The 27,564-nt window shown below is 49.8% G+C and overlaps 2 protein-coding genes across 2 annotated transcripts; one reads left to right on the top strand and one right to left on the bottom strand.

Annotated features, from left to right (window-relative positions):
* Nucleotides 1–269: 269 nt before the first annotated feature.
* On the bottom strand, nucleotides 270–12,694 carry COQ9 (coenzyme Q9). The gene is made up of 9 exons (XM_066244228.1): nucleotides 12,536–12,694; nucleotides 9,790–9,961; nucleotides 8,560–8,695; nucleotides 5,778–5,920; nucleotides 5,423–5,507; nucleotides 3,377–3,481; nucleotides 1,656–1,811; nucleotides 1,269–1,322; nucleotides 270–962 (listed from the first exon to the last, which is right to left on the bottom strand). The coding sequence occupies exons 1-9, from the start codon at nucleotides 12,609–12,611 to the stop codon at nucleotides 927–929; spliced, it is 963 nt and encodes a 320-aa protein (XP_066100325.1). The 5' UTR covers nucleotides 12,612–12,694; the 3' UTR covers nucleotides 270–926.
* Nucleotides 12,688–27,010, top strand: CIAPIN1 (cytokine induced apoptosis inhibitor 1). The gene is made up of 10 exons (XM_066244230.1): nucleotides 12,688–12,776; nucleotides 17,148–17,251; nucleotides 17,450–17,624; nucleotides 18,121–18,273; nucleotides 19,653–19,729; nucleotides 21,986–22,154; nucleotides 23,903–23,976; nucleotides 24,912–25,027; nucleotides 25,621–25,702; nucleotides 26,226–27,010. The coding sequence occupies exons 3-10, from the start codon at nucleotides 17,468–17,470 to the stop codon at nucleotides 26,334–26,336; spliced, it is 939 nt and encodes a 312-aa protein (XP_066100327.1). The 5' UTR covers nucleotides 12,688–12,776; nucleotides 17,148–17,251; nucleotides 17,450–17,467; the 3' UTR covers nucleotides 26,337–27,010.
* The last annotated feature ends 554 nt before the right edge of the window (nucleotides 27,011–27,564 follow it).

Here is a 27,564-nt window from a genome sequence, read left to right as displayed (position 1 = left end):
AATTGTTAGTAATGGGCAAGAGCAGCCAATTGAGCTAATGGGCAGCAGAAGGCCCCGTCACTCACGTTTTACTGACAGGAAGCCTGAGCCTAGAGACACAGAGCGAACACATTGCCCAGAAGGATTAGCTAGCACCAGCACCAGCACCAGCACCAGCACCAGCACCAGGTCTCTTGGCTGCTAGTCTCAAGCCTTTCCCACAACACTGCTCTCTCTGGGGTCTTGGGATACCTGCCATGGTCTGTATGAAAACTAACTGCACAACAGGAAACAGATTCAAACGTATTTATTTTGATTTTTACAGACTCTCCGTTCACTACCAATCCCGCCACACACGCTGGTGTAATGTGACACCCGGCCTGGGATCACACCTCTGGCCAGGCTGCGAAGCACTGTCCAGCAGGCACCTGTCTCAGGTGGGCAGCTTTCCGAGGGGGTCCCGGGTGTGGTCTCTGGATGCTGGGAGGAGAAGGCCATGACGCACGCCTCTGGGTGTGCGTGCCTGTGCTGTGCTGTGGGTCAGCTGCCACTTGGGATGGCTTCAGACAGACCCTGACTCTGACTTGGGAGTCCCAGAGAGCATTTCCAGGAAGGTTCGGATAGGATCAAGGTGCCCGGGAGACCAGGACAGTAATAAGCTGAGGTGTGGTGGCTTGGTGGCTTGCATGCTTGGATGAGAGCCTCATTTTCCAATCACACAGCTGCAATGCAGAAAGGGCCAGGCCTGGTATTAGGAATGGAAGAACTGGCCCAATCCTGGGCTACAAGCGCCCTGTGGTTTCTGGGTGGCTGTGGTGGTGACTCAGGAGTCATTCAGTATCTTCTTATTAACACCCTGTCCCATGGATGGCACTTCATGTTTTTCAAGCCCTTTAAATATATCCGCAGGTTTTCTTCTGGGCACTCTAGTGTACACCTCTTCTTGCTCACCGGCGCTGGTTCAGACCTGTCAGGTTCTTGAGCTGATAAGGAGATGGAAACAGAGAGAGTGCTGAGGCCTGTCCCTACCCAGGACTCCAATGGGAAAAGTCAGGATTTCCAAGGCAGCCCACACGGCTATGATACAGACATCTGACAGACTGGGGTCCCAAGAGTCCGCCAGTAACAATAAAGAGGTGGGATATTTGGAATCATGAGACTGGGACTGAACCACTGTCAGTCTCATTATTAGATTTCCAGTTTAAGGCTGCTCGGGCCAGTGACACATGAAAGCTGCCTCACAGGGCCGGAGCGGGTAGGGAGGGCAGGCCCGGCTGGGCAGTACTCACTGTCACTGCTGCGCCCATGAGTCCCTGCACCAGCGCCTCTCCAGTGGATGTCACCTAGAAGGAGTCAGAGTCAGGTTGTCTTAAGCCCCCAGCATAAGCTCAGGGTGCGACAGGCAGGACAAACCCGCAGACCTATTTGTTCCAACAGTGGAGCCAAGAGGGCCCTGTGTACTGGAGGAAGAGCCTATGGACAGCGTAACCACACACGGGCCAAGTATGGCTCTTCGGAGCGGGCCGGTGGAGAACGAACCGGCCACGCTCCCTGGGAAGGCCCTCAGGGCTGTCAGCTGGTGCCGAACAGGAGCACGAGAACGGATGGGGCTCAGCTGTGACCTGAGGAGGACACTGTGCCTCGTCAGGAGGCTTCCCGAATGGCTGCCCCACTACCTGCTTGACAGTGTGGCCCATGTTCATTGCGTCGTTAATCCGGTTTTCCAAGAAGCGCCAAGTGTCCTCGAAATCTGGGGAGGAGTCCTGCATCATCACCAGCTCCGTCGTGTTGTAGATGCCGGCCAGCACGGCTCGGCGGCTGTACCAGTTGAACTGCAAAGAAACCCACCCGGCAGGCGGGGCACCATGAGCACAGTGGGCTGGGGGCAGTCGGGGTAGTTTCTACCCAAAGCCACAGCCACAGGCATGACGGGCTTCCTCCTGATTTCTTCCTTCCCTCAGCGATCTATGGCCCTCTGGACAGCACCACTGTTCCCAGACGTGGCTGTGCGTCAGAATTACCCGGGAGATTGAAGACACAAGCTCCTGAGCCCAACCTCTTAAGAGTGTTGAGTCAGTGGTCTAAAGCAGTGGTCCCCAACCCCTGGGCTGCGGACCGGTACTGGTCCCGGTCCATGGGCCATTTGGTACTGGTCCACAGAGAAAGAATAAATAACTTAAATTATTTCCGTTTTATTTAAATTTAAGTCTGAATGATGTTTTATTTTTAAAAAATGACCAGATTCCCTGTTACATCCGTCTAAGACTCACTCTCAAATCACGTGATACATTTATCCATTTATCCGTCCCACCCTAAAGGCCGGTCCGTGAAAATATTTTCTGACATTAAACCGGTCTGTGGTCCAAAAAAGGTTGGGGACCACTGGTCTAAAGTAAGTGCCAGGAGTCGATGTTTACTAAGCCTCCTTAGTGGTTTTGCTACATCCAGTCCTTTTTGGAACTGCTGGTGAAAATACTAAGCCTTAGGACAGGTAAGTCCCAGGGAGGGTCTATGGTCAGCCAGTTATGATCATACTTTTGTGTGTCCACTAGGAAAGTGGGCGCTGAGACTGAATCGTGGACAGATGAGAACACCGAGGAAAAGCTGAGAGGTCAAGTCCTTTGGCAACTCTGACTGTCCTGGCTCCCCAGAGCACTAGATCAACTGCTTCATGCTTTATTCCTTTAATTTCTTTGCTTTCTAATCTCATTTTCCTACCATCACTATTGGTGGTATATTCCCACAGGGGAGTGGTTGATTAAAGCACTTTGTTAGAAGTATGGTGGGACTATCTCTTTGCCTCCCCAGCCTGGATTCCATAAAGTACCATCACTAATTAATTTCATTTTATGAAGGTATACTTTAAATTTTTTTTCCTAACAGAAATATAATAGCATTAACAAGTCACATTCTTTCCTGGTGCCTGTTTAAAGGCTTATCGATCTTGTAGCAAAGCAGGCCAAGATGGGCTGGGGGTGGGAGTTTCTTTTTAAAGCAATGGTGTCTCCATGGCATTGTTTAAAAAAATCAGTCTCAAGAATGTCACACACTGCGCAATTCTGCTGCAGAATGTAAATTTCAGGAGACTGGGACGGGGGAAAGGATTATAAAACGGCAGCCCAGTCACAAGGCCCACTTGATGCCTCATGTCACCACCACGGGTCAGAAGGAATGCCCACTGGTTTGTGGCTAGAGTGCCAGTTCCCGAATGAAGACAACGTGGACCCCACTGTGGCTGCTGAGGGCCCTTCCTCAAACCTCAGCCTCTCCTCACAACGGGAAAGATGGTGCTGGCCCCTGGACGGGATCTGTGATCCAAGAGATTTCACAAACTTCCTGAAGAAATGCTTAACCCAAGCTTTGCCCAATACCCCGCGGGCCTGCAGACAGCACTCACGTCAGTGGACTGGTCCCCAGCATAATGCCACATGTCGTCCACCATGCTGGTGAGCAGGCTCAGGCTGGTTGGGATGTTGTGCGGGAGCATGAGGATGCTGAGGGCCTGCAGGGAATGACCGAGGAATAGGTACAGCACGCAGGGGACAACAGCTCAGAGGTGGCCGGTGCCTCACTTCTCCACAGAGGTATGAGGGGCCTGCCCAGCTCTCACCCGGTACCCTGTCTCCACCCGCCCTGGCGGCTGGCAACCCTGAGCGCAGCGGCTGGGGGCCAGAGGCCGGTCCTACGCGCCTGGCCATCAGCTTCTCAGTCCCCAGCAGGGGGGCATGGGAATGCGGACAGCAGAGGGTATGACCTGCTCTCCCCGAGTACTCAGAGCAAGGAAGACACATGGAGGAAGAAGCAGAGGGAGGAGGGGAATCTGGGAGTGGTTTCTAGGTCCAAATTCTAAGCCCCCCCCAGGCGCAGTCACATTCCTGTCCTTGATGTCCCACTGCAGCCTCAAAATTCCTCCCCAGAACTTTTCTTATTTATTTATTTATTTATTTAGCTTAACTCAAGATGATTTGTTACCTGAAACCCAAACCCTTCACCTAATACAAGCAAATAGCACAACCCACTGGCTCCTCCATTAGCAGACATCAACTCCTGACAGTACAGGTCTGCGCCCTCTCAGCTATACCGTCTCCGGCTGCAGCCTCTGGGAGTCGGACGAGGTCCTGCACTGGCTGGAAAGTCTCCTCTTAGTGACGGAGCCCAGAGGGAGCCGTGCTGGACGCAGAGGCAGCCAGGGCCCTAACGCACACTTTTCATCACTTGAACTGGGAGGTGGGGCGAGACAAGGTCTGGACATCAAGGGTGGCGGCACAGGCAGAGGCACAGACTCAGCGCTCGCTGCACTCCCTTCACGCCCGGCCTGGGGTGTTCACACTCTGTCAGCGGACTGCCTGACACCGCGTGCTCAATAGTGTCCCGGCTGGGCGGAGGACACCCGACGATGTCTGTGTTCCTCTCATTTCTGATGGGCTTTGACTTTGCTTTCTTAACTGAGAGAACGCCACACTGTGACACACTTTGAAACAGGAAAAAGGAAGCTTCAGAAAGGGGGAGAAAATGAACACTGCAATTCTCCAGCACCACACTGACAGGCTGAAAGGCAGTCCCGCCCTCTGAGATCTAGAACGCGACAGACCCGCTAATGACAAGGACCAGTACAATCCGCGACTCTTCCAATCTCCCTCATGGAGTCCTCCCTGGAAGACCTGCCAGCACCCTCGGCCGCGAAGACCCCACCCGGGCTGTGAGCCAGCACCAGGCCTCTGACAGCTCCAGGGAAGGAGAGCACCCTCGGCCGCGAAGACCCCACCCGGGCTGTGAGCCAGCACCAGGCTTCTGACAGCTCCAGGGAAGGAGAGCACCCTCGGCCGCGAAGACCCCACCGGGCTGTGAGCCAGCACCAGGCTTCTGACAGCTCCAGGGAAGGAGAGCACCCTCGGCCGCGAAGACCCCACCGGGCTGTGAGCCAGCACCGGGCCTCTGACAGCTCCAGGGAAGGAGAGCACCCTCGGCCGCGAAGACCCCACCGGGCTGTGAGCCAGCACCGGGCCTCTGACAGCTCCAGGGAAGGAGAGCACCCTCGGCCGCGAAGACCCCACCGGGCTGTGAGCCAGCACCGGGCCTCTGACAGCTCCAGGGAAGGAGAGCACCCTCGGCCGCAAAGACCCCACCGGGCTGTGAGCCAGCACCAGGCCTCTGACAGCTCCAGGGAAGGAGAGCACCCTCGGCTGCAAAGACCCCACCGGGCTGTGAGCCAGCACCGGGCCTCTGACAGCTCCAGGGAAGGAGACACAGATGGCTCCGAGTCACTCTCTGCCCCACCCCACCCGAATCTGAAACCTAGCTCTGCCCCGTACACGGAGCATCCCTGGTCTCTGGAGCTCAAGGAGCTCACAGCTGACAGTGTGCGTGTCCACCGTGTGAAAGGTGCCGACAGTTATCAATCCGAATACACTGTTGCCCTGGGGCCTGGATATGGACTCTGTACCCGGGGCCAGTGCTCAATGTAGGGGATCAGCATTCTCAGCCTGGTTTCCACTGCGTCCCTCAGGAACTGGTCTGTCTTCTTCTTCCTGGAGGAGGGAAAAGAAAACAGGCGTCTCTGGGTCAAAGGCATAGGCTGGGCTTCAAGCCGAGGGAGGAGGGCCTGGCTAGCTCGGGCTGGCCTGACCTCAGCGGTCAGGGCCGGTCAGGGCCGGCGGCTGTCTGTCGGTTCCACCGGGCAGCGGGGCTGCTGGATGCTGCTCTCTCTGGCTCCGCCTGACTGGCCTCCTGGGGAGAGCTGGTGGGGCTGAGTCCCCGCTCCACAGTGGCCACCCTGCGCGATAATGCCTGGGACTTACTCTGCCTGGTTCAGCTGCACCAGCTTCTGCTCCTCTTCCAGCACCTGGGCAAGCCGAGCATTGCACTGCGTCACAAAGTGCAGGATCAGCTCACTGCCATCGTTCCCAAACATGCCGGCCGCAGCGCTGGAGAGACCCAGAGACTACGGAAGAGGAGAGGGAGCTCAGTGCTGGCAGCAGGTGTCCTGAGACCTCACACTTCTGACTCTGCCATTTCCTCTTGTTCCTTTGCCTCACCTTTGTGTCTGCTCTCCCATCAGGGTTCAGACATGCTCGGACTTCCATCCATCTCCCCCGCTTGGTGCACACGCTCGGAGTTCCCCCCATCCCCCTGTGCTGCTATGGTAACCAATGTCTAGTCACCTGACTCCCATTCTCCTGCTTTGCCTCCAACATCAGGCCGCTCACCTGGTCGTCCTTGCCAGCTCATCCTGTCCTACCCCACCCTGAAATGGCAGAGTCCCTTGAGGGCCCACATGTCTCTCTTTTCACAGTGCACTCCAGACACACCCACGTTGCCCTGGCAATCTCACTCATGTCTATGGTTTAGTTACCGCATATACACATATAACGCCCAAACACATCCTCTGCCAGACAGCTTGTCTGTGCATGCATGAGGTCTCCCATTGGTTGACCCAAAGACCACTCATGCTCAACAAAGCTCAAGACTGTACCCGTGCCTCCCCGAACCTGGTCCTTTTCCAGTGGCCCTAATCTCAGAAAACGACATCAACAGGTACCCACACAGGCAAACTGGCAACTCTGGTGCCATCTGTCACTCCGTCCTATGTCTTTCTATCTCCAAGTCTACCCACTTGTCTCCATGTTCACTGCCATTGCTCTAGGCCAGAAAGCCCCCTTCTCCTGGGTGGCTGGAAGCAGCCGCCAATGACTCTCTCTGCCTCCAATCCACTTTCAGCCAGCAGCCAAGATGAGGATTCCTAAAGGTCAATTTTCATCCCAGATCTTCAGTTATTAGTAAAAAAGCATAATTCCTAAACGTGACCTTTAGGACCCACCGAGACGGCCTCTGCTGGGCTCCCCAGCCTCACACAGGCATCTCTCTCTCCTCCCTCTCCACAGGGCTTCCTGGTTGTCTGCCCAGGAAGACAACCTGTCTGTCCTTTCCACTCTGCACAGCTGTGTCTCTGCCTGGACCTGTCCATCCCTGACCCCCACCAAACCAGATAAGGCCTACCTCTCACTCCTCAGAGCTCAGCTCGAGAGCCTTCCTCACCACCTTCTCACCGCCCCCCACGTCAGGGCAGGCCCCGCCATTCTGTGTCTCAGTGGTGCCTTTTCTGACAGTCCTCATCATGTTTTATATGGACATATCTGTATAGATGTGTTTAATGTCGCTAGCCCGGAAGCTCAACAAGGGCAGAACCGCCCATCTTTTTTTTTTTTTTTCTTTCTGAAGTTAGAAATGGGGAGGCAGTCAGACAGACTCCCGCATGCGCCCGACCGGGATCCACCCGGCATGCCCACCAGGGGGCGATGCTCTGTTGCAACCAGAGCCATTCTAGCACCTGAGGCAGAGGCCATAGAGCCATCCTCAGCGCCCGGGCCAACTTTGCTCCAGTGGAGCCTCGGCTGCGGGAAGGGAAGAGAGAGACAGAGAGGAAGGAGAGGGGGAGGGGTGGAGAAGCAGATGGGTGCTTCTCCTGTGTGCCCTGGCTGGGAATTGAACCTGGGACTCCTGCACACCAGGCCAACACTACCACTGAGCCAACCGGCCAGGGCCCAGAACTGCCCATCTTGACCATTAGGACGAGGACCTAGCTCAGTGCCTAGTGCACACTATCTGCTCAACAAAGATTTAAAGGGCAAATGATTAATCAGTGAAAATTTCTTTCAGACTTGAAAGAATGGGCATTAAAATGTGGATAGTAGCATCCTGGGTATCATAGATGATTTTCTCATGCTTTTCTATATCTGTTTTGTTCAAAGTCTTCACAAGGAGCACAGAGTGGGGTCATATGGTATATACATCTCATTTACACGACTTCTGTTACCATGCATGCTCTTGGGAGAGAGTGAGAGACAAAAGAACTGTTGAGTCAACCAGCAAAGGTGCCCATCGTCCTCTTTCCCGAGCAGACGTCCTGCAGCCAGCTTGGGACAGAAGACCGGAGTCTGCAATCCCATCGGTCTCCGTTCCCACAGACCTCTCGCAGGATGGCGCAGGCCATGCTTGATGATTCTGTACAGCACGGCCTACACACGAGCCGACTGCTTAACCTGTAGCAGCTGTCTATTCCAATGCAGAGGAAACGCTGACGAGCAGACTCATGGAGACAAATAAAGTGTGGTGGTCTCCCAAGTGGTGCCTTATTGGGAGGTTTCAAATATCTTACTTCATCAAGTCTACCATGCACATTTTTTCATTTTAAACAATCCGTTTGAATTGTACAACTGATGATGCGTCACAGCTTAAAGGCCGCATTTTCCTTTTCTGGCGATGCATCAAACATTGCTACTTACAAGTAGCGGCATCTTAGAGTCAATGAAGTATGGTTGTTTTTATCACAGGCAGTTCTCACCTAGTGGGTTCTTTAGAACCTAACTCCCAAGAACCAACTCCATCATATGTTCTTTTATATTTAAAAAATAAAAACGACTCTATTTTACCTTATTGGGAAAGAAACCCCCCAAACAGATAACTCCATGGCAGTGAGGGGTTCCAGGCCAGACTGGAAGATGCGTGAGGCCCTCTGCATTGGCTGAGGTAGCCCCTCCTGGCTGATTCTGGTCGGGCTGTCCCGCCCTCACCTATACACACCTGGGCTCCTTCTGCAATCGCCTCTGCCGTCCACCCGTGGGCAGGCACGAACTCCAGGGCAGCCGTCAGGATGCGGTGCTGCAGCTGCTCCTCACTCTCGTGGTCCTCCTCCTCCTCGCCGCCCTGGTCTGTGTACCTGAGACCCAGATCCGAGAGAGACATGGGGACAGAGCCCAGCACCCCTCATCTCAAGGCCTGCTGGCTCGTATGCAAAACGAGCCTGACCGGAAACCACAGCTCTGGGACCCCTCTGGGAGGACATTTACTTTTGGGTCAGTATTGGTGTGGCAATGTCAATGCCAACACAGTAAAAATTATAGCACCCTTCCCCTCTCATGCGGTCACCAGAGAAAGGCAGCAGTGAGCGAGGAAGTCACGCGAGAGGAAGCCGCATGGTCCTGCAGGACCCCGGATTTCCCTGCGCATAGCCCTTAGCACAGTTCTTTATCTGTATTTGCACCAGACAGTAACTCCATGAGGTCCGAAACAATGATTATATAAATATTATTCACAGGGCCTGGCACAAAGTACGTTCTCAGAAAATATTTGTTAAGCTGAAATGAAAAGTGCTTTAATCAGGAGACCAGAAGAATGACTGGGGATCCTCTAATGTCAGAGCTAGAGGAACTTCTCAGTGGTAGAATTAAGAAGAAAAAAGTGTCTAATGGAAATGTAAATTATTACTATCTTTCTGGAGAGCATTCTGACCCACATATGTAACAAATGCTACACATGCGTACCCTTTGACACACTGTTCCCATTGCTGAGAGAAGCACGTTATTTTTCATACCAATGAAGGAAATCTAAATATCTATTAATAAAAGATAGGTTAAAGAAATGTTGGTACTGCCACTTGCTGTAATATCAAGCAATTAGTAAAGTAATATGGACTGTGAAGACATTAAAAATGTCCTGTTAAGTTCTAGAGCAGAGTCTATACTGTAATTAATCATTATTATATTCATAGGCTTATATGTGAAATATACTTAGGATATTAGCAAAAACATTAGCGTTATTTCTGGGTTTGTGATTTCTGGTCATTTTTGCTTTATTTTTGTGAACTTGTGATGTTTTGCACTGCACAGGCACCATTTCCGTTAAAAGACAACAGGCTCCTTTCAAAGACAGTCTTGAAGATGAAAGGTGGAAGAAGACTGGAGAGGAGAGAAGAAGGAGAACAGATATACCCAAGCGGGCAAAGTGGACAGCAACCGGTGGACTGGCGCCTACCTGGGGGGTGGGGGACGGGAAGACTCAGGATTGGGTGTTTCTTCCCCCTGCGTCTCGGAGTGCTGCTGAGAGAAAGAGGGGGGAGGCGGCTGCTTCTGCTCATCTGAAGACCTCAGCTGCAGGGCGGACGCATGGAAGGCCCGCGGCACCAGGGCTGGTCGGCAGTGGGACGCTGAAACGGAAGCTGGCCTGGTCAGTCAGGGACACTTACAGAGAAGGCCCTTTGAGACCTTGGTACGAGGGACGGGGAAGAGGAAAAGCAGGGTGGAGTCCCCTCCAGAACCACTTATCCAAGTGCTGGGTCTCAGGCAAAAATCATGGGAGCCTGACCAGGTGGTGGCGCAGTGGATAGAGCGTCAGATTGGGATGCAGAGGACCCTGGTTCGAGACCCCAAGGTCACCAGCTTGAGTGTGGGCTCATCTGGTTTGAGCAAGGCTCACCAGCTTGAGCCCAAGGTCGCTGGCTTGAGGAAGGGGTCACTCGGTTTGCTGTAGCCCCCCAGTCAAGGCTCATATGAGAAATCAATAAATGAACAATTAAGGAACCACAACAAAGAATTGATGTTTCTCATCTCTCTCCCTTCCTGTCTATCTGTCCCTCTCTCTGACTCTCTCTGTCTCTGCCCTCCCCACACACACACACACACACAAAAGAAAAAAAATCATGGGAAAATTGGCAACTTCGAGACATGACGTGGAGACAAAAGTATGAACCGGAAAAACAGGAAACCTGGGTTCTAAGCCTCTTTCTAACATTTGTTAGCTGTGTGGTGGTGACATGCAAACCCTTTCATCCCAGCGAGCATGACTTTAAAGCATGCAAATTAGGAGTGATAATCTCTACTTGCCCAATAGGAGTGAGGCTGAAACAAAAAGCAAAAGTGACTCGGAATGCTTCATATTTACATAACATGGCAAGGGCACTGGACTAGAAATGAGAAGGTTTGAGGACTCTGTAGTGTCAATCTGCTTTCTCATCTGCAGTTAGCAACACCCCATTCATTCACATTAGGAAGGGGCTTCTTGGAAAATACATTAGTGTTTCCCAAGCCCAGGCTTAGTCTACTTTTTCCTTTCCCAACATTGTATTATAAAAAACTGCAAAAATATGGACAAGTTGAAAGAACTACGGCGTGAACACCTGTATATCCACCACCTAGATTCTCTACATCTAACCGTCACACTCTTCATCAATCTATCTTGTTTTTTGATACCTTTGTTGCAGACCTCAATATTCTTCATCTCTAAGCATTTCAGCATGCCTATAGTAACTAGAGTTTACTATATATTTACTGTTCCTTTATTGAGGTGACAGTTATTTACAGTGAAATACAAGTCTTAAATGTGTCAATTTGAAATTCTGACAAATGTATACACTTACATAACCTGAACGCCTATCTAGAAATGATCACCACCGCAGTGAGTCCCCTCATGTTCTTCCTTAGTCATTCCCTACCCACACTGTTGGGAATTTTTACTCTAGTTTTGCCTTCCTAGAATTTCATCTACATTCAACCATACAGTATGTCCTTTTTGTGTAAGATTTCTTTTGTTTGACATATTCTAAGGAGTTATATATTTTGTGTAAATCGGTTGGTTACTTTTTATTGCTAAATGGTATTGCATTAAGAAACACTAACTGTTAATGGCAAGGCTGTGTCAGCGTTGGCTAGTATAAGTAAAGTTGCTATGAATATACTGGCACAAACCTTTCTGTGGACATATGCTTTCATTTTTCTTGGGTAAATACTTAGGGGTGGACTTGCTTGGTCACAGGCATTATTTTTACTAAACATACTTAGTTTGGAGTTTTATATAAAAAAAGGGTACTCACTTAAAAAGAAAAACCTATGGACCAACTTAGGGAACAATGATTTTAAAAAGAAACACAGCACAGTATGTGTAAAATTATCAGAATTTAGTGTATGCATAGGGAAAAAATGGAGCAAATATTCATAAAACTCTGAAAAGGACAGAGGAGGTTTCAAAGAAACAGTGAAGATCCACTGCCATTCACAAGATTTTAGTGAACTACAGGAGAACGTTTATTATTTTATTAGCTATATATTGTCGTTAATGTGTCAATGTATACATTCTATCCATGGAAAGTGACACTGATTTTCCACTTATGGTAGTGATACAAAGTTTCCTCTTACATCCTTTTAAGAACTCAATCGTATAAACCCCAACACTGACATATGGTGGCGAGGAGGAGGACCACGAGAATGAGGAGCAGCTGGGTTTCGAACTTGGGTCCTCTGTGTCCCAGTTCCTCGTTCTATCCACTGCACCACTGCCTGGCATCACTGAATTATGGACCTGGTGGGGAAATGTCTGACAGGAAACAGTGGACAAGATGCTGTCTGTGGCTGTCTCAACTCCTTCCCCCAAGTGTGCCTGGCCCAGGGACTTAGCACGGGACTGGGAAACCGGGTCCGAGTTCTGCAACCCACAAGCTGTGTGACCTTGGGCACCCACAGCCCTCTCTGGGGCTCCGTTAAGTCCATTAAATGGGAGTGACAGGCCCTGCTTCTCCGCGCTGTCCCATCACAGCTGTTGACTGGGCGCAGAGGCCAGCCGGACGGCCGGTTCAATCCCGGGACGCCCGCGCCTCCGCGCCCGTGCCCTTCACCTCACCTTGCTCGCGAGCCGCCACCACGGCCTCTTCCGTCCCTGCACCCAGCCCAGGTCGGCCCCCCGGTCCCTCCCTCTCCCATCCCACTCCCCGGCTCGGTAGCCTCCTCACCGGGCAGGCACCGCAGCTGTAGGAGCCTCCAGCCCGCCCGGCCGAGCGCGCCGGATACCGCCACCGCCGCTGCCATCTTGGGAGCGGGCACGTCGCCCACGGCGACGCAATGGGCAGCCCTGGGAGCACAGCACGGCCACTTCCGCCCTCAACGCGCCGCGAGAGCTCCCTCCTCTCGCGAGAGGCGCGTGGCGCGGAGCCAGTTGCTTCGGAGAAGCGGAGAGCGAGTCTCGAGTACCAGGTAAGTGCTGTCCGGTTGACCCAAGAGCTTACCCTCCCGCACCGGTCCCCTCCCAACCCACCCTTGTCCCCATAGCCTCCCCTTTCTTACCCCCGGTCCCGTCCACTGGTGGAAACCTAGCTTTGGCCGCCTCCCTGAGGACCACGACGGGCTTTTGCCTAGAGAAGCCGTCGTGAGGGGCCGCACCGGTTTTCTCCGGGGCTCCTGGTGCTGTGGCCCCCTTGTCCTTCCTGGCCTGCCTCGTCACCTGCGCTGCCGGCCCGGGTCTGAGGCCCCGGGGACTGCGCGATCCGGAGGAAGAACCCCGAACTGGGGTCCGGGAGACCTGAGTCTGAGACCCGCTTCTGCCAGCAGCCAGCTGTTGTGACCTTGGGCCTCAGTCCTTCTCTTCAGAAGTTTTGGTGGTTGGGGAACCTCCAGGTTGTAATTTTGAGCCAGTGACTTTCCTGAGCCTCCAAGGTGTTGAGTTGGTATAATCAAGTATTTCCGAAACTTGCCAGATCGGGAGAACCACATAGGATGCTTATTAATAAGTCAGATACTCAGGTCTTTCTCCGGTTGTGTTGACTCAGTACCTTTGAGTGGAGTCCAGGCATCTTATTTTAATAAGTGCCCCCGGGTGATTTGTAGGATCTACAGATTTGGAAAAGGCTGGTAGCATTCATTCAGGCTTGGAGTGCCAAGTTCTGGGTGACTCTGGAAGGTCATAGACTACTTTCTAACAAATGTAAATACCAAGCGCCTCGCTGGGACATTTATCATCATACAAGGCTTTCTATTCTCAGGAAGATGTAAATGGTTTGGGGATTAGGGATGACAGGAGCCAAGCATGTCATTCTGTAAATTTTGTGTTTGCCAGCAGCTAGACCCTTGTCTTTATATCTGTTTTGCACACTCTTTACCAACCCTAATCTTTCCAGTCACTCTGCTCTCCTCTGCATGACTGGGGGAAGCCCTCCTAGCCCAAGTGTTAAAATTTCATATCCATATCTCTGGGTTTCGATAAAGCCCTGCCGATCTCTTTATGAGTTGTTGTTGTTTTTTACCCCTGGTTGCTGTCCTCTTATCTTCAAGTAAGTCTTTGCAGTGGAAATTCTAGCATTTGGATATCCGATTTGAAATCTTCCCTCGACACCCAGTAGCCTAGTGACAGCCTTCCATTTCTCTTCCCTGGAGTTTCCTGTGTGTGTGTGTGTGTGTGTGTGTGTGTGTGTTCATGCATGAACTTCATTCCTTTTCATTAAAATTTTCTTTTCTGATAACTGTCAAAATTTTTTTATGCACCTGACTTAAAAGGAATTGATTTTTGGTTTGATCTGATACCCAAACTTCAATCTTAGTTTTTTCTTTTGGCCCAATTCATCCTTAAGAGGAAACAAATGCCTCAAGATTTGATGTCTACTGGGTACCTTAAAAATAAAGAAATGCATTTCCAGAAGTTATTGCCAGACATCTGCTGTCACTACCTGCCAGTAACGTTTTAGAAGAGCCATGAGCATGAGTGTGCAGCAGTTAGAAGTGATGTGCTTAACAAACAGGTCCAGTGACGTGACAGTGACTTCTCCACCTCTTTTTAGTTACGAAACTGGACTCTGAGTCACACTTCTAAGTATGTTGACTTAAGTGCCGGACTGATATTCCTCCAATTGTTTTTTTTAGACAGAGACAGAGAGGGAGATAGATAGGGACAGACAGGAAAGGAGAGAGATGAGAAACATCACTTCTTCATTGCGGCACCTCAGTTGTTTGTTGATTGCTTTGTCATATGTACCTTGAAAGGGGGTTGAGGTGGGGGGGCTACAGCAGAGTGAGTGACCAGCAGAGACCTTGGGGCTCAAGCTAGCGACCGTGGGGTCATGTCTATGATCCTACGCACAAGCCAGCCACCACACACTCAAGCCATATGAGCCCACGCTCAAGCTGGCAATCTCAGGGTTTCGAACCTGGATCCTCTGTGTCCCAGTTCCACGTTCTAGCCACTGTACCACTGCCTGGTCAGGCCACCTTTTTTTTTTTTTTTTTTTTTAAAGAGAAATGACAGCACAAAAGTCTGATAATGAAAAACATCACATTTTAGCTTTTAGGTATTTAAAAGAACATTCTCTCCCGTTGTATTAGGGAAAGGCTGACTGAAAGTGGTGGCTGTGCCTGTATTTTTGCGGGTTGATGTCTAATAAATGGATTTTACGAGCTCCCTCTTACCATAGAAGATTGGCTTGGGGGGGCTATGGGATGCGAAGCATTTTACATTCCTGTCCTTTACTGACACAAAGATATCAGAAAGTGCAGCCCTTCTGTTGGGTAGTTCCAACAATGAAAAGGAAGCGTCACAGTGCTCCTGGCCATCGAGAGGTGGAGCCTCCGAGATGTTTTAGAACATGATTTTATTGAGCTGTGTGTGCCAGGCTCTGCTGAGTGCCTTACACATTTTCATCTTCTCATTGATTGCTTACAGCAGCCTTGCAAATATGAAATCACCATCCCTCCTTTATTGATGAGAAAAGAGAGAGGCTAATAACTGGCCCATGGCATGTAGCTGTGAACTGGAAGATCTAGTGGTAGCTAGAACCCCAGTGCATCTGTATTCAGAACCTGTGCTCTATAAAATTCTGCCTCCATAAAGGTTGCTGAAAAGGTCCAGACTTCTGGGGTTTTGTTTTTCTGCAGCTAATAGGTAACCTCTGGCCCTCGATTCTTTCATGAGTACAGTGCAGTTATAGTAGTCACTATTGTAAGGGGAACTTGTCTCTCTAGTGCCCCAAGGGATAACCTGTTCCAACATCATTCTAGAAACAGGTCATTTGTTTCTTATAACTTAATATCCAGCTGTTCGTTCATATTTCTATCTTCCCTGGCTAGTCCTTAAATGTGAGATTGATCCCAAGTTGCTCACCTTAAGGACTAGCAAGGCTTCTTCCCCAGTATCATGTGACAGTAGAAAGCTTAAAAGTTTTTATTTTAGGGATTCGAAAACCATAATTCAGTGACTCAGGAATCCTGATTTTCTGGTAACACTTGGCATCCTTGTACTGCGGCCTGTGGTCAAGTCAGGGTGATAAAGAGTGCGCATTCCACACGGGAAGAACTAGATAAAAGATATGACAGAGTGAAAATGCAAAGGGTTTTCATAGAACAAGGAGGGATTCTCTTTGGAGAGGTGGGAAATAACCATGGAGCCAGAATCTGGACGACGTGAATCCATAGGACGAAGGAGTTCTGATTTTGCTCTAGGAGAGAAAACGGTTAGTAACTCCTTTGGGAAATGAGCAACAACATCAAAGCACTGGAGCCACGAAGGATGACAGGCTAACCTGAGCATGTTCTGTAGGCAGAAGAGCAAGTTAGAACATTTTTAAGGAAGACTGTAATGGACACGGCTTAAATCCAGTCCCAGAGTGTCTATAGTGGTATAATTGTTACTTGGTTAGCAACCTCTGTAGAAGACATGAGCGTTCAGCCTAAGACTGATGATCCCTGCTTGATGTCCCCACCACAGCTTCTGTCTTGATGTCTTTTATGAAAGCTCTTTGAAGTTGGAAACTTCGTGGCATTAATGTTTAAGAAACTAAGGAGGAACTGAGTAGAGTGCTATCTCCTGACCTAATCTCTCTGAGCGCATTCTCTATTCATCTGAGTATCAAGTGGAAGAGAAAGTTGACCCACCGGGGGGGAAATTTCCATAGGATAAAAACATGGGCTTTATAATCATAGGGTCTTTGATTCAAACCCTGGCTCAGGGGTCCCGAAACTACGGCCTGCGGCCCCCGCCGCACTTCTGGAAGGGCACCTCTTTCATTGGTGGTCAGTGAGAGGAGCATAGTTCCCATTGAAATACTGGTCAGTTTGTTGATTTAAATTTACTTGTTCTTTATTTTAAATATTGTATTTGTTCCCATTTTGTTTTTTTACTTTAAAATAAGATATGTGCAGTGTGCATAGGAATTTGTTCATAGTTTTTTTTTATAGTCCGGCCCTCCAACGGTCTGAGGGACAGTGAACTGGCCCCTGTGTAAAGAGTTTGGGGACCCCTGCCCTGGCTCTTACTTCCTCCATACAACATTTACTAGTTGTGTGACTGGCAAAGGCAGTGGCCTCTGTAAAACGGGAATACTACCTAGTTTAAGGTTGTTCTTAGGTTCAATTGAGATCATGTATACAGAGTGTTTTTGAACAGTCTGGCCAATATTAAATGTTAAAGAAAGATACTATTGATCATTCCGATGAAAGGAAAAATATTCAATTTGGTAAATTTAATAACTTTGTCTTAAAAAAAATGAAGCCTGTGGTTGGGTTATATCTGCCAATTTATTTGCCGTCCTTGCTGAGTCATATTTCTGTCTAATGTCCTGTGTGTTTTATATTCTGGCTAAGCTGAGTTCTCTCACACCAAAGAGGAAGTCATCTTTCTACCTTCAACTTCCTAACTTGACTGCCAAGTCAGGATTCTCACCAAGGAAGCCACCTGCCGTGTCCGGGTATGTTGGGGTTATGAACCTTGGGATAATAGGTTCATTTATTCAGACTCTCGAATTGACAGTAAGATTTTCAAATGTGGTCAGCAATCCCTGATCAGAATTAGGTTGTGATTCTAACCATACCCAGTAGTGCCGTGTGGATGAAATTATGTTTTTGGCTCTGCTCGGTCCTGACTGTCCTTTGGCCTGTGGTTTTAGGTCCTCAGCACTGGCAGAATGGCAGACTTTGGGATCTCAGCAGGCCAGCTCGTGGCCGTGGTCTGGGATAAGTCCTCCCCAGTGGAGGCCCTGAAAGATCTGGTGGATAAGATTCAGACGTTAACTGGCAGCGAGAGCCGAGTGTCTGTAGAAAACATCAACCAGCTGTTGCAATGTAAGTGCCTACCCAGGTTGTCTTTACAGGGTGGGGTGGGCTGGGGACAATGGGTCAGTTTCAGCGGAGTGCTGCATTCCCATCATCCTTGACAGCTAAGTTTTTCTTTTGGATGGCACCTGACAGTAGAGCTAGTCACTCTCTTGTTTTTCAGTAGAGATATAATGGACTCAGTAGTGTAGCTGATGAGTTGTATAAGCATGTTTTTATTTCTTATTAGATACTCCAGATTTTTTTTATAAAAGAGCTTACTTTTTATCCAGCTCCTTTTTGACTTCTTTCCCTGAGCTTATTAAAGGCTGTGAAATTAGTAAGACCGAGGGAGAGCAGGACAGAAGCGACATTGCCCCTCTAGCTAGTGAAAGTGGTCTCATAGAATTTGCTGAATAGGTGGATATGCATTCTACAGGGCCAGGCCTGTAGCCTTCCTGGGGACTTGGGTGGGAGATGGCTTGTGGGGTCCAGGTGATGCTCATAGAATCTTGCTTCTTTTCAGCTGCCCACAAAGAATCCAGCTTTGACATGGTTTTATCAGGTGTCGTTCCTGGAAGCGCCACTGTGCACAGTGCTGAGACTTTGGCTGAGATGGCCCGGATCCTTCGGCCTGGTGGATGTCTGTTTCTGAAGGAGCCGATAGAGACAGGTGTAGGTAGGAAATCTTCACGTGAAAGGCTAGACTTGCACAGAGTTGAATCTTTAGGCGTGTGTGCTGCATCTCTCTGAGCAGGAGATACCATTTAGTAATCAATATTCCTGTAGCCGAACCTTCTCCTTAGAGATAGGTTATTGTCAAAATCTAAAGCAACACATCTGAAGAAACTGTGATCTTTGACTTGTTAGTTAGTACAACATTATAAAAGGAACCTGCCTATCTGAAACCGGCTGGGTCCTTCAACAGGTGAACAGTTAAACTTCGCTGTCTCTACCGCAGAAAACAATGCAACAGTATAAAAAGGAACAAACCTCATATAAGCAGCAGGTTGGATGAATCTCAGGAATCATGCTGAGTGCAAAAGCCACTCTTAAAAGTTACATGCTGTCTGATTTCGTTCATACAACATTCTCTTTTTTCCTCCCCTATATTCTTGAAATAACAATGTTATAGATGATGGAGAACAAGTTGGTTCTTGTGGGGGAGGCGGTGGCTGAGGGTGAAGGGGGTAATGGGACATTCAGTATCCTGATTGTGGTAGTGGTGGCACCAATCTTACAAGTGTGCTAAGATTGCATAGAAACACACACACGAGTATATGTAAAACTGGTGAAATTTGGATAAGCTCTGTGGACCATCAGTGTCCGTTTCGTGGTCTTTGTATTGTAGTAGAACTGTGTAAGATGTTTCCACGTGGAAGTGAGGAGAAGGCTCCTTGAGACCGCCCTGAACTTTTAACTTTCTGTGCCTACAGAGTTTTGGTTGAAAAATAGTGACTGGAATTCAGGGAGTGAAGAGGTAATTGATTCATGGGAAACTAATGATAAAATTCAAGAAATAGAAATCTCTTTTTTTGTTCAATGGAAAGCATCAAAGAATTATTCATTTCTGAATTTAAGCATATTTTACTACACTTTCTATCAAATTGTGATGACTTATTTCATCCAGTAAGATAATAGAAATGAAAGTATTTTGAAATGTATAAAGGTGTTTATGGGGAAACAGACTGTGATGTGTGTGGCAGATGTTAGTGTTCTTTGCTGGAAATGAAAACCTTGGGAGGCTAAACACAGTGTCTTTTGGCAGAACTATAAAGAGAGAAAACACTACTTGTTACTGTAGCGTTTCTAAGCCTCTTTCTCAGTCATTATCTAACAACCCCTGGAAGGTCAGGTATTTTGAAGAAGCAGAGAGCCCTAAGAACGATAATAAAATTATTATATAAAACTTAAGAGCATTGGTAAGAAAATTTTGAATAACCAAGTCAAATTAAAATATCACTAAAATATATGTATACATTAAGAAGAAAAGGTTATTGTTGTTGAAATCCCTGCTTTGCCTGTAAAGCTATTGATTGAGGGTTTTTCTCTTGGCAGTCGACGACAGCAAGGTGAGGACAGCCCCTAAACTGTGCTCGGCCTTGACTCTCTCTGGCCTCGTGGAAGTCAAAGAGGTATGTTGGTGGACGGCCTTCTTTGCTGGGTACTTAGACCTTGCGTCACTGTGCCCAGTGTCTCTTTGTCAGACGGTAGAAAGAGAGTCGGGGAAATGACAGACCTAAGGGTGAGGTGATAGGTTTGCTGAGACAGGAAATAAGTTGAGAAGTGCATTGCATGTGCGAGACATGCCTCAGAGGACAACTGGTGGGTAAGTCTCCTTGGAGAGGCGCGGCTGGGGCCTCAGGGTTGGGGCCTATTCTGGTCTCTGACCAGGTTTAGTGGTGGTGACCGCTGAGGCAGGCAGAGCAGGACACGGATCTCCTGATGGGTGCACATCCTGGGCCCAGCTGAAAGGCAGGCCCCTAGATCACCCTCAGCCATTTGGTGGGAGGCTGGAGTAGGCTGGAGGGGGAAATCCAGTGTTGGCAATTCATTAGAAGTTTTTGTTGTAGTTGTTCTTGTTTTGTTTTTTGAGAGAGATAGGAACAGACAGGAAGGGAGAGAGATGAGAAGCATCAACTTGTAGTTGTGGTGCCTAGTTGTTCATTGATTGCTTCTCATATATACCTTGACCAGGGGGCTCCAGGTGAGTCAGTGACTCCTTGCTCAAGCCAGGACCTTGGGCTTCAAGCCAGCAACCTTTGGGTTCAAGCCAGCGACCGTGGGGTCATCTCTATGGTCACACTCAAGTGGGTGAGCCTGTCCTCAAGCCACTGATCTCGGGGGTTTTAAATCTGGGTCCTCAGTGTCCCAGGTTGACTTTCTATCGTGTCCCACCACCAGATCAGGCTCAACAATCAAATCTAAGAAAACCAATGAATATGCAGAACAGACACAGACTCAGAGATACAAATAACACTTTACGGATGCCTGATGGGAGGGCGTTGGAGAGATGGGTGAAAGTGAAGGAGAAAGAAGTACAAATGGGCAGTTACAGAATAGTTGCAGGGATGTGAAATGCAGCATAGGGGATATAGTCAGTAACATTCAGTACCTGAGGATAGTGTCAGATGGGTGCAGTAATTATTGGGATGTCACTTAGTAAGTTACGTGATGTATAATTGCTGGGATGTACACCTGAAACTAATATAAAATAAAAATTATTTTAAAATGGCGGAAAAACAATATTCAGTGCTATAGATGGGCTGTGATTTAGTAACTGGTCTGTAATTGTTAGACACAGAGATCGCTACTGTTTTGGTGTCACATCACCCCCACCTATTCTACCGTCCGCTGCCGCCGCCCGAGGAACATACAAAGCATGTCCTCCTCTGTGGTTCTTTTCCTCGTAGGATGTGGATTTTACTCTCTTGATGGTGGGCATGCTTCCCCACTGTAGGTTGGGGTCCTAATCAACAGGACCGTGTCTGATTCATCTATCTAATAATCACCCCAACCCCTACAGTGACTCACATAGGGCCGTATACCTAATAAATATTTAATAAATATTTTAAACTTTCCAAAAGATAGGCTCAAAGTAAAAACATAGGCAAAAGTTATACTGTAGGGTTCTTATTTTTATTTTTTAAGACTTTATTCATTTTAGAGAGGGGAGAGAGAGAGAAAGGGGGACAAAAAGCATCAACTCCCATATGTCCTTTGACCAGGCAAACCCAGGGTTTCGAACCTGCGACCTCAGCATTCCAGGTCCATGCTTTATCGACTGTGCCACCACAGGTCAGGCTGTAGGGTTCTGATCAATGAGAAAAGGATGTGAGGCATGAGGTGGTGTCTGTTACTGCCTGCTGCTGTCCTGTGTGTCATCACATCCCCCATTCTGTGTACTTCAAATACAGAAATGAGGCCCTGGATGGTTAGCTCAGTAGTAGAGCATGCCTGGCATGTGGAAGTCCCGGGTTCGATTCCCAGTCAGGGCACACAGGAGAAGCGCCCATCTGCTTCTCCCCCTCCCTCTTTCCTTCCTCTCTGTCTCTCCCTTCCCCTCCTGCAGCCAAGGCTCTATTGGAGCAAAGTTGGCCTGGGCGCTGAAGATGGCTCCATGGCCTCTGCCTCAGGCACTAGAATGGCTCAGATTGCAGTGGAGCAGTGCCGCAGATGGACAGAGCATTGCCCCCTGGTGGGCATGCCGGGTGAATCCTGGTCAGGCGCATGTGGAAGTCTGTCTGCCTCTCCCCCCTTCTCACTTCGGAAAAATACAAAACAAAACAAACAGAAAAACAGAAATGAGTACTTGATGCAATCTAGGTGGGCATAGAACATCATTTTGCAGAAATAGTGTGGTCTGAATCTTTCCATATCTTGAATTCCAGCTGCAGAGGGAGTCCTTGAGCCCTGAGGAGATACAGTCTGTCCAAGAACACCTGGGTTACCATAGTGACAGCTTGCTCTCTGTGCAAATCACAGGCAAAAAACCCAACTTTGAAGTGGGTTCTTCTAGTCAACTTAAGTTTTCTGTTGCCAAGAAGTCTTCTCCTTCTGGTAAGACCGGCCGTTCGTCTGTCTCAGTAGACCCGGAAGGACACCTTAGAAATAGAGCCAGTGAGCTGAGTGGGGGTGGTGCTAGTATTTTAGAGGATTATTAGTCCTTCCTTCATGTCTGTCGTTTCCAAAGGGAAGAATGTTTAATACGCTGTTGTCCTGGGCATTTTCCAGCCCCAAACTGAAATGATGCCCAGAGACTGTCTAGTTTAGCCCCTCTGCACTGGGAGACATGCGGCCTCCAGCTTTGACAGGCCTGAGTCAATGGTTTTGTTATGAAGTCTTTTCAGGCCCCAGAATATTGACATTTATCCTCAGAAGACCTCGTGGTCATGGTCGTGGTCACTGTAGATATGAGTACCCTGCTCCTCTTCCCACGTGTCCTCTACTTTTGTGCCAGTAAAGTCGGCTTTTCTTTGAGGATCCTAAGACACTTGTAAAAATATTTCTTCTGCTCAGAAAATTTTACTCTCCCATTCCGCTTTGTGTTTCCGATTAGTTTTTTAATGCCTGAGTTGACAAAGTTGTCCCAGCTGTGAGGTGCGCAAAAATTCATAGGTCTGTTCACACTGCTGTTTTGAATGTCCAGCCTACATTCAAGAAATCCTTTGGAACCCTAATCCTTGGGTTCATATCCAGGAGAGGTGGGAATAGTTTAGGTGAGCGGTTTGCCCTGAGAGGGTCTGAGCATGCAGTTCTGAATGTGATCACTAGGGGGTAGTCTTACCCTAGGCCAGGGGTTGGGAACCTTTTTGGCTGAGAGAGCCATGACATATCATATTTTAAAATGTAATTCCGTGAGAGCTATACAATGACCCGTGTACATTACACATTATCCAATAACAATTTGGTGTTGTCCCGGAGGACAGCTGTGATTGGCTCCAGCCTCCCGCAGCCATGAACGTGAGGGGTAGGAAATGAATGGATTGTAATACATGAGAATGTTTTATATTTTTAACATTATTATTTTTATTAAAGATTTGTCTGTGAGCCAGACGCAGCCATCAAAAGAGCCACATCTGGCTCGCGAGCCATAGATTCCCGACCCCTGCCCTAGGCCCATTTGAGGACCAGCCCCACATTGAATGGGGCTGTCAGCCCCTTCCAGCTGTTCCTAACCATCTCGGGGCCTATAGAGGAACTGAGGGGGTATGAGGTTGGTGTTAAACTGCCACCCAGGGCCCTGGAGCTTGTTTTCCTGTATGTAACAGGTTTACGTGAGGCTCACGCTGTGCTCTTCACAATGCTTTTTGAGTTTCCCGTTTAATCTTCAGTCCCCTGCAGTAGGTGGAGGGAGACCCGCTGGCCCCAGGTTCTAGGGTGGAAACTAAGATAAGGAGGGGAAAGCAATGTGGAGTGGAAGTGAAAGCATTAGACAGAATTGCATTTGTGGCTTTGTGTAACTGGCCCGAAGATCTAAACCTGCTTTCTCATCTTTGAAATTAGGATGCCAGATACCTCCCTCTTAAGGTTGTTGCAGGATTGAGTCAGATGATGTAGGTAAAATGCTCCATATGGTATCTGCTACAAAGCAAGGGTTTAAAGGATGGTGGCTTCCGTTACTATCATAGGGACTGGCCCCAGGTCATGGCTTTTGTAAGGGGTAGAGCTGGGCCTTGAACCAGGCCTTTGACTGGTTCTCAGTCCAGTTTGCTCCCCACTCAGAGTCTCGGTGGAAAGCACCTGTTTGCTTTAGTCTGTGTAAGGCTTCTTCGCAGAGCTCTCTTTCTTTTGTTGGTCGGACTCAGCGAAGCCTGCCGTGGACCCTGCAGCCGCCAGACTCTGGACGCTGTCCGCCAATGACATGGAGGACGAGAGCACGGTGAGTCGGCGCTGAGGTCGCTTGACCGCTTTCTTGAGGCCCCACACTGGGTGTGAAAGTGTGTGGTCTGGAGTGGCCTCCAGGACGTGTAGGTGTGGAAGTATTTCAAGCCCGCATTGTGGCTGTGCCTGTCCTTGTCCCCAGCATTCTTGAATAAGAGGCACCTCCCCACGAGTGGCCCTTTAAATTCCTTTTCAGCATGTCTTTCCCCACAGATTTTCTGGTTCTTACCTCATGTGATCTATGAGAGACTCTCATGGGGAGTTTGTCAGTGGAAATATTTTCAGTGGCTCCCTTGGGCGAGTCATTGACAGTCACTTATAAAAAGCAGTATGTACTCCTTTATCTTTGATCAGTGCTTCGATAAGAAAGTTCTTCGTTTCCACAACTGTCAAATTTATAGTGCGAGCAAAACAGGTCATGGGTCAACTCCCTAATAGGACTTGCAGATGAATTGCTCACACGTTCATCAGAGTTACAGAAATGGCCCTTTTCTCTGGAATTCTAGTGAAAATATTCCCCTTTTCTCCTGACAGCCCTTCATATACAGGGTAGGGCAAAAATGGGTTTACAGTTGTTCACGTAGAAAATAATGAAACAATTAATAAATAGTAATATAGGAATTAACTTTTACGCACTCACAGCTGTATACCTTCATCTGCCCCTCCTGCGTAACTTCTCTTTGCTGTTCCTGCCCCCTGCTCCCATGCATGACTGTGTTCATTGTAAACCAGTTCCTAGTCCTCTCACCTGGAGCCTCTTCTGTGGGCACGTAGTTCCCCGTGGTGCTCAGCTGGAACATAAGGGCCAACCCGAAGTAGGATGGTGGGCGCCCTCCTTCCACGATGGCATAGACTGGCCCCCTTCGCCATGACCGCCTCAGCTCTTCACGAGCACAGACCAGGACTGTCCCTAACTGCTTGCACACTCTCCAGGACCTCATCGACTCCGACGAGCTGCTGGATCCGGAAGACTGGGAGAAGCCCGACCCGGCCTCGCTGCGGGCCCCTTCGTGTGGAGAGGGGAAGAAGAGGAAGGCCTGCAGGAACTGGTGAGTGTGCAGGGCGCAGCGGCGTGCTGCTGCCGGAGGCCTGGCTCCGGTGGGGCGTCGCAGTGCTCTGCTGCGAGGACAGCACGGGTCTCGCTGAGACACCGGGCACACTTGCGGAGGGTGCGATGATCACGTAGTGAAGTGGACAGCACGGCCCCAGGTTAGGAGTCAGAGACGTTTCTGGTCCCTTAGCATCTCCACCATGGGTTCCTCGGCTGCCTGCCCCTCTTCCCAGCCAGGCGTCCCCATCCCAACTTTGTGATAATCATTCCCGGCGTTTCTGATAGTGTAACCACCCACATGGGGATCGTGGAGCTGGGAAGAACTGACTAGTAAGCCCCGCCCGGACTAGGCAAGGGAGGATCAACACTCCACGTCCATGGAGGCTCCCAGGGAAGATAAGACAGACAGGGCTGATGGGCCTGGCTCCTCTGGGCACGGCCTCGGCATTTGTGTTACCCGCCTGGCCCGTAGGCATTGGAGCGAGGACACCCCGGTGTGAAGAGAAACGTCCTCGAGCACATTTCGGCATGTCCGTAATTGGGAGTCTGGGTGGTGGCCAGCCTCACTCACCAGCTACTGGTTTCCCCCAGCACGTGTGGCCTTGCCGAAGAACTGGAGAAAGAGAAGTCCAAGGAACAGATGAGCTCCCAGCCCAAGTCGGCTTGTGGAAACGTAAATATCTTACCCAGTGCCCACGCCCCTTGGGGTATCGGGCGTCACCCCACACTACGCACAGACCAGCTCCTGCTGTGTGGAACTCACTGCCCCTGTATTTTAATAACAGGTGGATACATGAGAACTCGGATGTGGGTCGCCATGGGGGAGCGAGTTGACCTCTTAAGGGAGGGTTGGCATGCTCGTGCCCAGGCAGTGGCTCTGGTGCCTTCTTTTTGTCCCCGTCTTCCTACTTCCTGTGGACCTGAGGCTACTCAGCTGTCTGGCTGAGCTTGACTGTGAGTGGACCTGCTGAGAAGATAGAAATAGGGCTTCCCAGGGAGCCTCTCTAAACCGCTGTGTTCCTGCAACCAGATCTTAAAGACTTAGTGTTTGGGTCCCCACTGGCCCTACAGGTGCGCCCAGCCATTCCCTCGGGCCAGTGTGGCCGTATGAAGTTAGGGTTCCCGTTCTTCTGGCCTCTGCCTCTGCCCCTGCCTCTGGGCTAACTTCCCGGTGTGGTTGTCTGTTCTCTCAACAGTGCTACCTGGGCGATGCTTTCCGCTGCGCCAGCTGCCCCTACCTCGGGATGCCAGCCTTCAAACCTGGGGAGCAGGTGCTCCTGAGCCATAGCAATCTCAACGATGCCTAGGGGCCCAGCCGGGACCCCTGCGCCTCGGCCCGCTGCCGCCCTCAGGTCCCGGCTCTGGATTTGCTCCCTCTCTGCTGGAGCGCCCTCTGCAGGGAGGGTGCCGAGTGGCCGTGGGGTGCAGGCTGGGCAGTGATGCTGTGGATCAAAGGGCCGGGGTGTCATGGGGCGCAGCCACCCTGGCCAGGCCGGTTTCTTCACCCAGTGTTAGGGAAGCGGAACGTGTCCTGACGAGATCTCTCCCGCTGTCAAAGTGTGACCGTCACACTCCGAGCGCGTGTTCTAGCGTATTGCTTCTGTGTTCTCTTCCTCTGCAGTTAGTAAACCTGAGTGCTTCCGTGTGTCAGTTGTGGAGAGGGGCTGTGTGTGTGTGTGATGTCTGACAGCCAGCCAAGCTCACTTGGACCACAGAACTTTGTCTTTTGGAGAGACCTGTGTCACGCACAGACGGGGCCAGTGCTCCACTTAGGGACCGGTCCTCCCTCCATCTTCTTCACAGGAGTTCAGGGTGATGAGAATGTGGAGGAAGCAGGACAGAAGGGTGAACACACAGAACATCTCTGAGCAGGAGGCCCTCGGCTCTTGTTACCCACCCACACTGCTCGGGGTGGATCTGAGAGACTGGATTTTATATGTTACCCATAAATAAAAGTGTTCTGTGTTCTTAGTCCTGGGAACTAGGCTGTCTGTTTGCATTTGCTATCCTGGTTCCTGCTGGTATATTTCAGTTATGGGCATGGCTAGACTCTAGTTTGACTGCAAAGGCCCTGTGGTGAGCAGTTCTAAGATGACCCCCAGAGCCCTGTGCCCTTGCGAATGCCCTGCCTTGCATTTGAGCAGGACCTGTGAGCACGATGGGACCTCACCACTGTGGTGAGGTTACATTATGTGGCAGAAGCGAGGGGACTTGGCAGATGTGGGTTCCTAACAGACCTTCAGTGAACAGGGAGATCATCCTGAGTGGGCCTGATGTAAGCGTTGGTCCCTTTAAAAGACCTAGAGAACCAAGAATTTGTACTGTGGCTTTCTCTGGCTGCTGTGTTGTGGGGGGACAGCGGGCACGGAACTGCGAGCGACCTCCGGGAGCCGAGAGCAGACCTCAGTGACCATTGAAGAGGAAGAGGGCCGTCAGCCCTGCTCCCAGAGAACAAATCTGAACCGAGCGAGAGGACCCGAGTGCCCAGTGAGAGCCACCCAGCGAGACCCTGCTCCAGGCTGAGGGCTCTCATTG

The sequence above is a fragment of the Saccopteryx bilineata genome, chromosome 9 (assembly GCF_036850765.1).
Source record: "Saccopteryx bilineata isolate mSacBil1 chromosome 9, mSacBil1_pri_phased_curated, whole genome shotgun sequence".
Classification (NCBI taxonomy): Eukaryota; Metazoa; Chordata; class Mammalia; order Chiroptera; family Emballonuridae; genus Saccopteryx; species Saccopteryx bilineata.
This window is presented reverse-complemented; position numbering and strand designations above follow the sequence as displayed.

Bases quoted from the DNA above. Each gene is read 5' to 3' on its own strand.
- COQ9 (XM_066244228.1), bottom strand. From the start codon at position 12,611: ATGGCAGCGGCGGTGGCGGTATCCGGCGCGCTCGGCCGGGCGGGCTGG. The intron at 9,962-12,535 runs GTGAGGAGGCTA...CTTCCGTTTCAG, and splicing joins ACAGCTGCGGTGCCTGCCCG to CGTCCCACTGCCGACCAGCC. The intron at 1,323-1,655 runs GTAGTGGGGCAG...GACTCCTTCTAG, and splicing joins TGGGCCACACTGTCAAGCAG to GTGACATCCACTGGAGAGGC.
- CIAPIN1 (XM_066244230.1), top strand. From the start codon at position 17,468: ATGGCAGACTTTGGGATCTCAGCAGGCCAGCTCGTGGCCGTGGTCTGG. The intron at 17,625-18,120 runs GTAAGTGCCTAC...GCTTCTTTTCAG, and splicing joins CATCAACCAGCTGTTGCAAT to CTGCCCACAAAGAATCCAGC. The intron at 23,977-24,911 runs GTGAGTCGGCGC...CACACTCTCCAG, and splicing joins ACATGGAGGACGAGAGCACG to GACCTCATCGACTCCGACGA.